General features: G+C 35.1%; 2 protein-coding genes across 2 annotated transcripts in view; one reads left to right on the top strand and one right to left on the bottom strand.

Moving 5' to 3' along the window:
* Positions 1 to 7,170, top strand: PLEKHA3 (pleckstrin homology domain containing A3). The gene is made up of 7 exons (XM_026052112.1): positions 1 to 112; positions 925 to 1,080; positions 2,423 to 2,559; positions 3,446 to 3,610; positions 4,755 to 4,798; positions 5,352 to 5,467; positions 5,756 to 7,170. Exons 1-7 carry the CDS (start codon positions 91 to 93, stop codon positions 5,881 to 5,883), a joined length of 768 nt encoding a protein of 255 aa, XP_025907897.1. The 5' UTR covers positions 1 to 90; the 3' UTR covers positions 5,884 to 7,170.
* Positions 7,171 to 11,365: 4,195 nt separating this feature from the next.
* TTN (titin) overlaps positions 11,366 to 14,157 on the bottom strand; it is a 231,130-nt gene continuing 228,338 nt past the window's right edge. Inside the window, exons 309-311 of the mRNA XM_026052057.1 lie at positions 13,968 to 14,121; positions 12,747 to 13,040; positions 11,366 to 12,612 (exon numbers count right to left, since the gene is read on the bottom strand). Coding sequence (XP_025907842.1) covers positions 12,314 to 12,612; positions 12,747 to 13,040; positions 13,968 to 14,121 — 747 coding nt within the window. The 3' untranslated portion in view covers positions 11,366 to 12,313. The remainder of the gene's footprint in view (positions 12,613 to 12,746; positions 13,041 to 13,967; positions 14,122 to 14,157) is intronic.

Below are 14,157 nucleotides of genomic sequence, written 5' to 3'. Positions count from 1 at the left end.
CAGCCTCGATGGTTTGTTTTAGACAATGGCATATTGTCATACTATGATTCACAGGATGATGTTTGCAAAGGCAGCAAAGGAAGTATAAAGATGGCTGTTTGTGAAATTAAAGGTAAGAATTAGAGAATTCTGCTAGATGAAATTTTATTTGTCACAGTAATTGATAAGAATAGCTTACATATTTTTTGCATCACATTCTTTTTTATGTACTTTAAATGTATGTACTTTAAATGSACTTTAAAATCTACTTTAAATGAAATCACCAGTGTGACTCCTTCACAGTTCACAAATAATAATGAGTGTAAATTATGACATGGCAATAAGAAAAAAGGTTTARAGACGTAAATCTCTCTTCTGAGATCTAGAACCCACCATATATTCCTTTACCTTTCTAAAAAGTTTTGTGCATGTGGCTTATACTTGAAGTTACCTAAGCTAGCTACCTTTTTTCCTTCTTACGGCCAGAGTTAGGAATCATGTAAGTAGTTTTCCGGATTTCCAGAAGAGCAACTGCAGTCTCATGATCTCGTGATGAAGGAGAGATTTTTTATAAATTTTATAAATAAATTTTATAAATATTTGGCCCTGCAACAAAACTTTTCTAACCTTGTCGTGGTTAAATCAGGATTAGCATAAAACAGCTTTTACAGATTCACAAACTGTGTATTGGTACTGCAGTAAAGGAGCCTCACTGTGCTTGAGTCTGTCTGTGGTTTGTTAGTGGATGTTCCTGGATTGTTTATTCCACAGTGTGCTAGGGTTGAGCTACTTTTCCATTATTCAGCAGCAGTATACTGTGATTTATGATATTACTGCCTGACTGTAATAAAAATGTTGAAGTACTTTGACCTGCATGTCATAAATGATCCTTACTTTAATCATTGAGGTTTTTTTTTTCTTKTTTATTTTCTCATCTGTCCTAAGTTCATGCAACAGACAACACAAGAATGGAGCTAATCATCCCAGGGGAGCAGCATTTCTATATGAAAGCGGTTAATGCAGCTGAAAGGCAGAGATGGCTGGTAGCTCTGGGGAGTGCAAAAGCCTGTTTGGCAGATACCAGAACAAAAAAAGAAAAAGGTATGTATRCCACCTAGAACATGCACAATCAAACCACTTGTGCTTTTAATTGTAACTCGTGATCTATTTGATAAATCACCTTTGATAAACCACTTCTGTGGTTTWTTTCCTTCACATCTTGGATTTCTGTGCTGCAATTGAATTTGTCTTGCAGCTGATATCATCTACGTAATATCCTAGGGATGTTGTTGTGGCCATAAAAAGCATCAGATCCACAAAGGCTATGGATTAATAGAGTTCTGTTCGTGTCCAAAAAACTTTAATCAGTTTGTGTCAGTTCAGACCTTTTTTCCTGCTTTCACAAAGATCCAAATTCTGACCGAATCTAACATCAGATGCTTAAACTTAAGTCCATGGGRTCTGGGGTGTCTAGTTCCATGGGACATTTTTGAAAGGCTGCAGTTCTCCTGGTTATATGGCTAACACATTTTTACAGACAGTATAGCAGTGATAGTCTGGATCCTTATTCTTTGTAAGGCATTGAAGAACTACTTTTATGTAAACTCGGTGACATACTTTGTTGTTGACATTCTGAATGTGTTCAGCTCTGTCCCCCTTGATGTTAAGGTACACAACATTTCAATATCTGGACATTGTACAAGTTCCCTTTTGTTGGTGACAATCTTAGAACATCTGCCTCGATGAAATCACCTCCATTGAAAGGTGACGGGAGACTGCATGTGATCCTAAGAGCTGCCTTACTGGATCAGGTTGAAAGCCAAGAGTAAAGTCTTGGGAGGGAATATAGAAAAAAGGATATAAATAGAGTGCTCACTCCTGTGTATGCTGGGGTGTGTAACCCTACCTAAGCACCTTTCACTTTGAGGTGGATTAATCTGGTCTTTCCAGGTCCTGAGCAATTCTACCTGAAAAAGTTGAAACTTCAGCAAGTTAGGGCTGTTGCAGGAACAGCTGTATTATTTGTAGCTGATAAAAAATCATTGGATTTCTGCTGTTTTGATTCATAATAGTATTGTTTTTCTCCTTTATTTTTCCTGGGTGACTTGATGTAACCATTTCTAATCTCTTGGGGTGGGAAATTTCATCCCTTGAAGTTTTCAACGTTACAATGTACCTGTAATTTCAAATTGCAGAATTTCAATGCAAAAATTTCAGATTTATGCATTACAGTTATATGCTTCTTTTGTTAAAGCAGCTTTAGTTATCATTAAGTACTGGTGTCTACTTTGAATAAAGTTCTTAATTCAGTGCAGAAACCACTCTTCTTCAAACTAACAGAAAATTTTTAAGGATCTTTAAACAAAAATTTATTTAAATGAGTATATTTTAAAATATGAACATTAATTGTATGCCATAATTGTTATTTTTTTCTTTTTTATAGAAATAAGTGAGACCAATGAATCTCTTAAAACCAAAATGTCTGAACTGCGTCTCTACTGTGATCTTTTAATGCAGCAAGTTCATACAATACAAGAATTTGTTCATCATAATGAGACTCAATCTCCTCCCAGCATTGAGGTATTTAATCTGTAGAATGCCAATTTGTGGAACAGAATCACAGACTAGCTGCATTTGGGAGGGATCTCTGCAGATCAAGCAGTCCAGTGCCRCCCTACTCAAACAGAGTCACCTAGAGAAGGCTGTCCAGGAATTATATATGAGATTTTATGTGCATAAAGCTCCTGAATGACTTAACTGTAATTCTAAGGTGTACTAGGAAACAATTGTGTTTTGAGTCATTTGATTAAAAGACCAGAAGAGGTGCAATAATTTGTTCTGAGATCTTCATTATAGGCATAGTAGTATTTGAATGGCAGCACTTAATGACTAAGTGAAATCTTTTGTTTGTTCTCTCTTTATTTTTTGTGTATGAAGGTATTTAATTTTGTTGCTGATGAAAGATATCAGTAAAATACTCTAGTGTTTTTGCTTTTGAATGAAATTCATTGCTGGAAATTTGCAAGTGCTTTGCAAATTTGCAAGTGTGACTTTGTAGTCACAGCACAGCAAGGTGTTGTTGCTTACTGCAAATATGCAGTCAGCCCATAGACTGCTTGCACTGCAGCTAGTGAAGCTGTGTACCTGTTTTGCTGCAGTTCTTCTGTTTCATGGCATGATCTCCCCTTACCTGCAGGAATTTAGTCATTCTGAAAGAAAAGCTTCTTATATTTGCAATAAAATCGTTATAGSATTGTTTGTTGATACCATTAAGAAATTCAAGTACCAAAAGGAAATTAGAGTATTGTCATATCTGTTTATTAAACCTGACCTCGTTGAAAGTGTACATTTGGTTAAATACAATGAGAAATGAAAGTTACTACTAGATCTTTATAATAAGGAGAGAAGTCAGTGGTGGGTTTTTTTTGTTTGGTTTTCTGATCACTGTGCTTTCATTTGTTTTCAGAATATGAATGAAGCCTCTTCCTTGCTTAGTGCCACGTGTAATACATTCATCACAACACTTGAAGAATGTGTGAAGATTGCTAATGCCAAGTTTAAGCCAGAAATGTTTCAGCTGCCTCACCCCGATCCCTTAGTTTCTCCTGTGTCACCATCACCTGTTCAAATGGTTTAGACATTTTAAAATACTACTGTTTTCTAAATGTTATATTGTTGATTAGATGRGAGCAAAGAAGAGTAAAAGACTGTGTTTATGCTGTGATGTCAGCAGATGAAACCTTCCTGCTATTAACATCAGTACCTGTCTTAAATAGAAATCAGTACTACTCTATTCTCAGTCTTTGTTTACCATCCATCACACATAATCAGGCTRATTTGTCATATGTATGAAAACATTTCTGGTTGTATTCAGGTATCTCATATATGAAGAGAATCAACCTTTTCTCAGTCCGACTCCTTATTTTCTGTAGGACTAACTGTACATGGACCTTGCCTTTTGTTTAGACAGATAACTGCCTTTTGCATTAGAGGGCTTCAGCAAGATAGCTTGTCTTTCAATGTATATCACTCAGAAATGTTTCTTTGAATCTAACATGATCTATTTAATGAAAAATCAACTCATGGTAAAGCTATTACTTTCATAACTCCTTACTACTATTTGTTTTCCCTAGGACAGATGATTATCTTATTGTACACAAAATCATTATAATGCTGGTCATATATATAAAATTCTCTGATCAGCAGTATTTTAGGATTTTGTGGGATTCCATTTCTTTGTATTTGGATCTTTTGTGTCGTTGTCTTCCATCCAATCTATTTACTTCCAAAGATGATAATTGTTAGTAATTTTAGTAAGTTGCTTTTTTTGTTATGCATAGAGATTTGTCAGTGGTATCAGAAGAACCACAAAGAATCAAGAGGCAGGTTTTTTTTTTTGTGTGTGTGTGTGTGTGTGTATGTCTTTGCATGTAATGGGGAATTGAGGCTGGTATTGGGAAAAAGTGTCTTGATGTTTCTGCAGTTCACCACCATTATGGTGATATGGATATATGAGTAATTTAGGAGCAAGAGAGACTGAATTCTATAGAAATCAGATAATATTTTAAGAAATAAAGTTTATTTCTTTAAAACTTTTAATATTGATAGTAATCCATCCATTTTCATACAACTACATAAGATATTTAGCCAAGAACTGTTGTTTTTAGTGAAAGAAATCTTCCTCCTTCTATGTAGAATAGCCTATCAATTAGTGTAGCTGTGCATAATATCCCTGTAAACTACTTGAGATTTTTTTTTTCTTTCTTTTTTCCTAGATGAAGCGTTCTGTTAGTCACCCTGGCACTTGCTATTTAGAAAGGTAATTTTCTATTTCATTCAGCATTTTTTCTTCAAATTCATCCAAACATCTCCCTGAATCTGCCAACATTAAAAGCAAAATGTGAGACAAATTCCTCACAGGAGAATAAATAAATAAGCTGATCTAATTTTGATTACTTAAAGATTTGGAAAATAAGGTGAGGATTATGTGTTTCATTGACAAGTAATTGAGCTGTTCTCTCTAATACTCTCTTACTAATTATTTCTTTATGCTAGAAAAATTCTGTCAATTACTCCTTTTGTTGAGTGCATGAAGTTATGCATAAAACTGAAACGTTACGATTCTTCTGGGTTGTTTTTTTGGATTCTTGAATAGGTTTGTGTGCATAACTACATCAATACTTCATTTTTCAGGCTTTAAAATTGTGAAAATTATTAACGTTTTGTTGGCCATGACATTTTGAACTTAGCACAGTGAAAAATAAAATCTATATTAAGAATATAATTAAGCACACCATTATTTTAAATATATTAAGTTGGGGGTATGGGTTGTAACAGATTTTTTTTAATAATACATTTGATTTCGTTTGCAGGAATAGCCACGCTGTAAAGGAGCCAGTTTCATCTCTTCACCGATTATCACAGCGACGCAGAAGAACATACTCTGATACAGAATCATACAGTGACACTCCTCTTGAAGACTCTCAGAGTAAGTTTGGAAGAGGGATGGTTTTCTTTGTGTTTTTCTGTAGCTCTTGCTCCCATGGTTACAATGAGTGTCTAAATGCTGGTATCAGTATGAGGAAAATACCTAGTGCAAGTTTTGTTCAGCTCTAGTTGCACAAAGATTTATTGTAGGGTTGCTATTCTAAATCAAAGCAGTTGTGTGGTTCATTCCTTATGTATGGGAAATATTTAGCAAATTGTGTAACTGACAGAATTGGATGAGTTGGTTGCGGTGAAATTTAAATATTGAATGTAAATACTATTTTCATAGGGTCTGCTCACTGTTCTAGAAGTGCTGTCAATGGAGATTTGGTATCATCAACCATTCCTGAAGAAAATAAATCAGTGTCTAAGGAAAGATCTGAATTGGAAGAGACTCTTCCATCCTTTTCTTCCTGAAGAAACTGAACGTGTTCAATTTTCTATAAGTAATGCTATGCAAAGGCTGCTGTAATTATACAGTTGATATAGAAAGTAGTCATTTCCCTTTCTAGAAGGACTTCTCTGCACTTTATAGAATAACAAAACTATCTTTGAAGTGTATTTTATCTTTATATAGTTTATTTGCAAGAGTATTTTCCTAATATTTCACAGTTTGAATGTGCATTTTTGGAAAAACATAACGGTTTAACAGATAAGTACATATGTTTGTAAATGTAGCTCTTTTTAAAAAGTGTGAAGGTYTAATTGATACATTAGTAAACCTGCAAAATGCAAACTTCAGCAAAAGGWTTTTTTTTTCAAATTGTTGCAGAAAATGTAACTTGTGCCATGGGCCTGTTGGTCGTTTGTACRATCTCTAGAGCCTGGTCATTCAGTCCTCCTGTAGCTGCGATGCACTTGCACTGGCTTTTTTGCCTGGGCAAGGGCTGTGGGATTAGGTATTAATGGGTTTACTTTAGCAGCTTGATGGTAATTAACATTGCCTTCTTTAAAACACAAGGATATACATAATCTGGTCCTTATTTTTAGCCAATGAAAGTAGAAATATTTAGTGTATTTTTCTAAACAAATGTATAAAAATAACTTAATATAAAGCATTTGTACCAAACATTGGATATTTAACAATTTTTATTTATTCTTTTTTTGCATCAAAAATTTCTACCTACTTTCACTGTTCAAGATGTGAAGAGCTACTAAAGGCTTCAAAATGTGCATAAATTGTTTCTGAGGTGTGTAGTGTCACAAATAGCTGATTCAGCTCTGCTAAGATTTATTCCACTGATAAAGGTATCTTTTTAACAAAGCATTATAGAAGCAAGAGTTGAAATATTAGACTATTAAGCTGCTGTTGRAATTAATATTTGTATCTATACATATTTTATTTATGACTTATTTATACAAAAAAGGGACTTCTGTTTTGTGACTTCTCTGTATCACCTCAGGATGATATATATTGGGAGATGGATCCTAATCTCAGTTATATCGGTATAAATTTACATTAACTGTAAGTAAGTGAGAGCAGATTCTGCTTCTTTAAATAACTGATGAATAATATGGTATAATGGTGCCTGCTAGCACCTTGCTCCATAAGGTTGCTAGTGTTTGCATTGTAAGTTTTCGGGGGTTTTTTTGGTATTCATTTAGGGATAAACTTGGTATATAAAGTCTGCTGTAGAGCACTTTAAACAAATGGCTTACTGTTTTTGATTTACAGAAGTGTTAAATAAATGTACAGGGCTTTTTTTTTTTTTTTTTTTTTTTTTTTCACTTGAGCACATACCAAAATCTGTTTTTATAATTAAATCTTTAATTTAGTTTAATGAGTCTTCCTTTGGTATGAAGAACCTGGTGTTTTTGAAGCAGGATGGAAAAAAAAACAGAYTTCTTATAYATTTCTGAAATGCTGACAGAAACATATGAGCTGTTGCCTGTCCGGAGTACCAGTTAAACACCATTATGTCTGGAACAAATAAAATGGAACAGCTTATATGAGCAGAGTTATTTGTGGATACAAGCTCAGAGCTGTCATTTGTGCAGAGTTTTGTCAGTTTTCATGTAATTACCATTTGCATATGCCTGTCAGCCACACACATACTTGTACAGGTTTTCTGAATGTTTGCTTTAATGTATTCTGTATTACACTTGTCTTATGGCAATTGTAAAAAATAAGTATTAAAAAAAAAAGACACATCTTCAGTGAATAGAGCAATGTGAATATTGTCCTGAGTCATATACACTTTGATTTCCTTGCTGAAATGTTGCTGAGGTTTCTGCCAACTCCTAAAGTGTTTAATATGTATCACATAAATGCAAAGTTACTTCTGCTGTTCAGCTATTAGAGCTAATTTGGGCTCCACACTGTGTAGGGAAAAAAGAAAATCCGTGAGACTGTCTATGCATGTAACCTTAAATCATCACTGAAAATGCTGCCACAGGTAAGATGATTTAAACTTAAGTTGTAATACTGTAGATTTAATAGTTGCATATCACTGTAACTTTTGGACTTTTCCATGTGACTAAGGCTGGAATGATGTCTTAATATATAAGCAGTATGTTCCCACTAAAATTAAATAGGTATTTTGTTTTAATGTAACTGTACCAAACCCTGTTGGTCAGTCCTAAAATGTGTTTAAACTAGATTGGGGGATGATAAGCCTTCATACTTTCTTAAGCATCTGAATCTAAAAGTCACTTCTGAAAAAGATACTTAGCTGATTGGTTGAATCACAAAGGTCAGTGTGTAGTAAGACTTTATAAAATCTGGATTCTGATTGTTGTGTTTTCATTCTCTGCAGATTTAGAGGTTAAGGATGAGCTAATCAGTAGTGCATAACAGTATTATTACTCCCTCTGGTGCAGAATGGGAACTGAATTGAAGCAAAGAATGTACAATTAGAGCATTTAATTTTGATCTCCCTTTTTAAAAGATGGTCTGAAATGAAATTTAGTTTTTCTCACAGTCTTTATCACATAAAACTTATAAACTTACTAAATACATTTAGGCAAGTAGTGGGAATTGCTAGTTACGGAGTTTCATTTCTGAAGTCTGAATGGTGGACAGTTGAACATACTTCAGTGCATGCCAGCCTGTATGGTAAAGGATTAATGACTGCTTGGAAAAGTGTCTTGGGAATGAATATTACATTCAAAAAGGCTTTAAACTTGGAAAATTAATGTTTGTATTTTTCCTCTCTCAGTATGTAGTAAAATATCGATCACCTTATTTATTACAATTTCTGTTTCCCAGGGAGAACAGTGATTAGGATATGAAGACCTCTGATCTTGTTTGCACATAAAAATTTTGAATTTGATTTAAAGGTGGAAGTCATAACTACTTATTAACATTACTACTTATTAATATTACTTATTAACATAACTACTATGTTAATTTTATTTTCACAAACTATAAATTTCAATATTGTTTGTCCTCTTGCCATCAAGTTAAGAAGAATAGTGTATCTTTTGTTCCTGCTGATCTAAGGTAATGACTTTTTAAAGGTGCATGCTACTTGAATGAAGAAAACTTCTGTGTCTTAAATCTAACAAACAATATTTTTTCAGCTATTCCTCATTCTGCTTTAAAAGAGTAAACGTAAAGCCTGACTATCATTGACATTAATTTACAGACGTCTTCCAGAAATAAACCAGAGTTTTAGACCCAGCTCTAGAAGAGAACTTAACTGCTTAGAAGTGACTTATGTAGAATTGGGGGGGGGGACCCACATCCAAAATTCCCATCCTGCAACTCTGCGCTGTTAAATACTAAAAAACAAAGACCCTTGTACATTTTTGTTTCAATAACCATTACTGTACATAGAATACATATCTCGGCAGGACTCAGCATCTTTCCCATAACTTAGTGAAAGTGCTAGGGATTCAGAACTAGGCGTGTTATAGTTGTGGCTGTAGATCGCTCTTACTGTTCTGCGCCCGTGTTGTGAAGTTCTTATTTTTCTGGCATCCTTTCTCTTTTGTGTCAGTGTTGCTATTACTATGGCATTTCTAGGATGAGAAGAACTCTAACCTGATTTGAGAACATTATGGTCTAGCAAAATCTAGAGGAAATATAATTTAAATAGTGTTCTGTACTGTTTAGAGACCTCTGAAACACAAGAAGAAGAAAAATCTTTWTTTTTTTTTGGTTAAACTGTTCACCCCTGCTTCTTGAAAGGAAAAGTTATTGGAGAAGCTGGAGATGATTGTGGAAATTGAAATGCAAAGTTAAGATTAGGATTTCTTGTCCCCTAGCAATGAAATAAATTTCTAAGTATTATTATGACTATCCACCATGACAGGCTGCCAGACATAAAATATTAGTGTGCAGAAAACATGCATCATCTCACTAATACATTTTTTTACCTATTAGTTCAATAATATGTGCTTGGATTTTTTTTCCTCTGCATAATGGCCTAGAACCATGACATTCGAATGTCTTCGCATACTTCTGTGGTAAGATCTTTTCTTTCTAAACTGGTTCCTGCAGTGCAATCTTTAAACATAGTACAAGTCAGYTTGTGCCATTAGAAATCCTTGCATTTTACCTGAATCTGATAAGCACATCATCTGAAAACTTAATTAATTGCTCATTTGATGTGTTTTTTTTTCAGTCAGAGACTACTGAGTCTCTCTTAAGAAATACKCCTGGGGATGTAGGGATGAGCTTTTCAAAACTGAAGTTTACAGAACTTGTGTTGTGACTTTATCAGTGTCTCTGTAACAGTCTTGTGAAAAAAACAGTCTTAGCAAGTTGGCATGTAGAGTTGTATTAATATATGTTAGTAAAGTGTGCTTGAGCAAAGCCTGTCATCCCGTATCTTACATACTATTTTTCAGTATGTGACTGACTCATCTACTTACTTAAAGTTAGGTGTGCCTGCTTAAGTAAGTACTATGCAGAGTTGGGTAGAGACAGAAGTAGCTTATTAACTTACTTAGACTGCCACACCAGTGTGCTTTCTAGTTAATTAAGTAAATATGTCTAGATTCATTGAAAGCCCTGGAAGAATGAATTTCCACTAACATCAGTGGAGTAGAGTTGCTGCTTAAATGTGCCATGACGGGGTCACTGCTTGATGGGGCTACTGACTAGTGCATTGTAAGTGGTAGTTTTGTTGTGTACTTAAGTGTGCAAATTGGTTCAACAAAATTCTTTACCTGTGTATCTTTGCATTTTTTTTTTTTTTAACCTTTAGTGCAATGTCACTAAATTCTTAAAATTAGTAAGTGTATTAATACACTTATTAAGTGTATTAAGCTCTATATAGCCTACTTCGCAGGTCTTTTTTCCCGAAGTAGGTTTGCTTTGTTCCTATAAGTGTTATCAGCTGCCAGGAGGTCTAGGGAGCAGGTGGGACATGGGTCCTTACCCTCAGGAGGAGAGAACTTTAATCTACAGATGACACATTAGTTGCTCCTGCCAGAAGAGAAGGCAGTAGTAAATCTTTTTGAAGTCATTTTTTTAAAAACTGCTTTCAGCAGAGACCTGCTATAAAAAGTAGAGATATTTTTGTCATATAAGGCTGAACTGGAGGCCTGGAAATTCACTTAACAGAGAGAGAATAAGACCAGTATAACACTGAGATATGCTCTARAATTTGTCCTTTATCGGTGATACTGTAAGAACCTCAGCGTGAGCTTTGTACATTTGGCGGCCCCATGCACTTAACCTGAAAAAGAAAACTTTTTTTTTTWAAATCTCTTTGCTGGCAGCCTGCTGCCTGCTGATCGTATTATCAGCCAATCCCTTCCTGCCAGATAGCTGGATTTCCCACACTTCACTATCCAGTTCACATCTGAGAATTCCAGTTCTGCCCAGTCTTTTCTCTCACCAAGTCAGTTTCTGTAATGTAGTGTAGAAATCATAAAGACAATATAATAAATAAATAGCAACAGTTTTTGAGGTGCAGATAGCATGCTTTATTTCAAATGAACAATACTATCTCAGGGAGGTTCAACAGCTAACAATAAAATTTATTACTACGTTAGAAGAACTAAAGCAAATTGAAGTGCGAGGCGATATTTGATGTTATAACAACAGCTTGTTTTCAAACTGTGGTTCACTGCTTAGTTGCCCAGAAGTAACTAATAGATGTCTAATACTACCACACAAACTCTCAATCACTGCATCCTACGAACCTCCGAGAGTTGGTACTGCTGCTGCACTTGAGAACCTAAATGGCTTTGTTGGTTAATGGGATGGCCAGGTGATGTTACTTTTTTAAAAGCCATTCAGGTCGTCAATATGCCAGAAGCAGCACACAAATAGTGGGTGAACAAAGTGCTGGCCGCTTGCACTTTGTCCAAAAATTGTCAGTCAGTCATGGAAATTATAATATGACATAATCAGAGCCAATGTAAAGCATTAAAGCAATGCTTACAGGAGGGTAAATGCAAACACTACCAATGCCTTACATTTCTGATTCAACATAAGTGTTTGTGCACGTATGAAATACTATGCACAGYATCATCTCTTAGGTGTAGGTAATCTTCAACAGGGAGCCTCTCTACCTGTTGAGGCATTCTTAGACATCAACAATGAGTTGAGGCACAAAAATTAGTTAAATGTTGACCAGGATAGTCGTTTCCTAGGAAATTTTCTCCTATCAACAGATAGTTCCAAAAGTTACATTTCAAAATGTCATAAAATAATGGTAGAAAATTCTATAACCGTTAACTTCGGCTATATACAGTATGTACATGTCAGTGAAAAAAAGTGTTTAAAATTCTTAGGTCAGTAATGACTATAAGTCATAATGTATATCTTTGGACTTTGTCTTATTCAGGTAGGTACAAAAATATTTTTTTTTTATATTTACAAATCAGATATTTCAGTCCATATATGAATCACTTGTAAAAAGACAAGTGTAAATAATACTGATCAAGCTCTCTAAATTGATCGAATATTAATATTCACAGTGGCAGAATCGGTACCAAATTCATTTCCCAAATTCAGGGTATAAGGTCCACCGTCGTTCTTCTGGACATCCATGATGATCAGGGTGGTTAGATCTTCACTGGTTTCGATATGGAATCTGCCTTGCTGGTCCTGACTGGTAATTTTTCTCCCTCTGCAATACCACGTTATTTCAGGAGCAGGTTCACCCGAAAATGCACAAGATACTGTGAGAACCTTTCCTTCGTCAATGCTGATATCAGATGGCAGAGCTTCAATTTTGGGTGGCACTCCTTTTTTCAAAAGAGGAAAAGAAATATCAAGTTAGTTGGCTTTCACTAAGACCTTTTGCCGGGCAGCAGGGTTATTCTAAGGAGTACTTTAGGATATTTGAAATACTAACTCTACCAGTAATTGTATTGCTCACCTCTCAGACCCGATTTAAGCATTTTACTAGTTGAACTCTCCAGTTGAGTCATACTAGATTTCCCCATAATACTGCTGGAGCTCATCTCTACAAAGGATTCTTTCATGGAGGACATGCTTTTGGCAGACATGCTTGCAAATTTCATTTCAGTCATGCTGCTACTGCTGAAACTGCTGAATGAAGCCTCTTGTTTAGAAGAAGCCATTTGAAAGGACTGAGAAGAAAAACTTTCTTGCATGCTTGCATCGCCACTTGTCTTCAATACTACCTCTTTCGGAGGTTCTTCAATAAGAGCTGTGGAGCATCGCAAACATAGAAGGAGAAACCAATAACGACACATTAACTAAGGAAGTCATGCAGTTCTATATGGTTAACTTTAAAACAAAGCAGAGACGGCGAAGTTTGCTTTCCATGGAAAACTGCAGTGGAGCATAAAATTGCTTTAATCATTTGGTTCAGGATGTCCAAATCACTAACAATAGTTTTTAAAAGAAACAAGTAGGAAATGGAACTGTCGTTAGTGTATGATATGTATGAGCTTGAGGGAAAAAATGTATTTGAGAAGAGCTATTTAAATGTTCTACTGTTCCCTCAGTGTCTTACTGCTACTCTCATTTGAAACAGGCCATTAGACAGCATTTCCTATTAAAACCACTGCTTAGAATTACACATTGAGATGTGTGTTCAATTTGTAGTGTAGAAGCTGTTAGACTGTCTAAGGCAGCAGAAGCCATCCATCACTGCAGCTTTCCTTTAAACATAAGCACGTCCACATAAATAAAAGCAAACAGCAACCCCTTGATGCTGGGAACTGATGTACAGCCAATAAAGTACTAAAGTTAGTTTAGTACTTTAAGTTAAGTTTAAACCCAGTTTAAGTTAGCACTGCAGTTTTTAACTATAGAATTAATGTGTTTTAATGAAAGTTGTAATTGAGGAAAGAGTAATCACCAGCACCAGGGTCATCCYAGAAGGAATTCTTATAGCTTCCTGTTAACGCTTTACATATATAAAGAATATATATGCTTTTTGTATAGGTGTTAAGAGAATTCCTAGTACTGTTTATTTTTAGTAATTGGATGCAAGAGAAAGAGAAATGTGTCAAAATACATAAATCAAGATAACCAGTGGATTTAATCATTAGCCAYTCTATTAAACACACCATAGCAATTAGTTTCTCAGACACAGTAGTCCAAGCACAAGCCCAGAGGGCAGACTTACGGAGTACAGTCAGGGATGCTGTAGCAGAACACTGCCCATGATAATTTTTAGCTTTGACCGTGTATTTTCCGGTGTCACTCACTGCAGCATTTTGAATCTCAAGAGAATATATGTTTTTGGAACGAGTTACTCTGATGTGAGATGAAACAGCAATCTGAAGAAGGAAAGCAACATTTCATTATGATCTGTT

This window comes from Nothoprocta perdicaria, unplaced genomic scaffold (assembly GCF_003342845.1).
Source record: "Nothoprocta perdicaria isolate Ctin4 unplaced genomic scaffold, notPer1 scaffold_83, whole genome shotgun sequence".
In the NCBI taxonomy this organism is placed as follows: Eukaryota; Metazoa; Chordata; class Aves; order Tinamiformes; family Tinamidae; genus Nothoprocta; species Nothoprocta perdicaria.
This window is presented reverse-complemented; position numbering and strand designations above follow the sequence as displayed.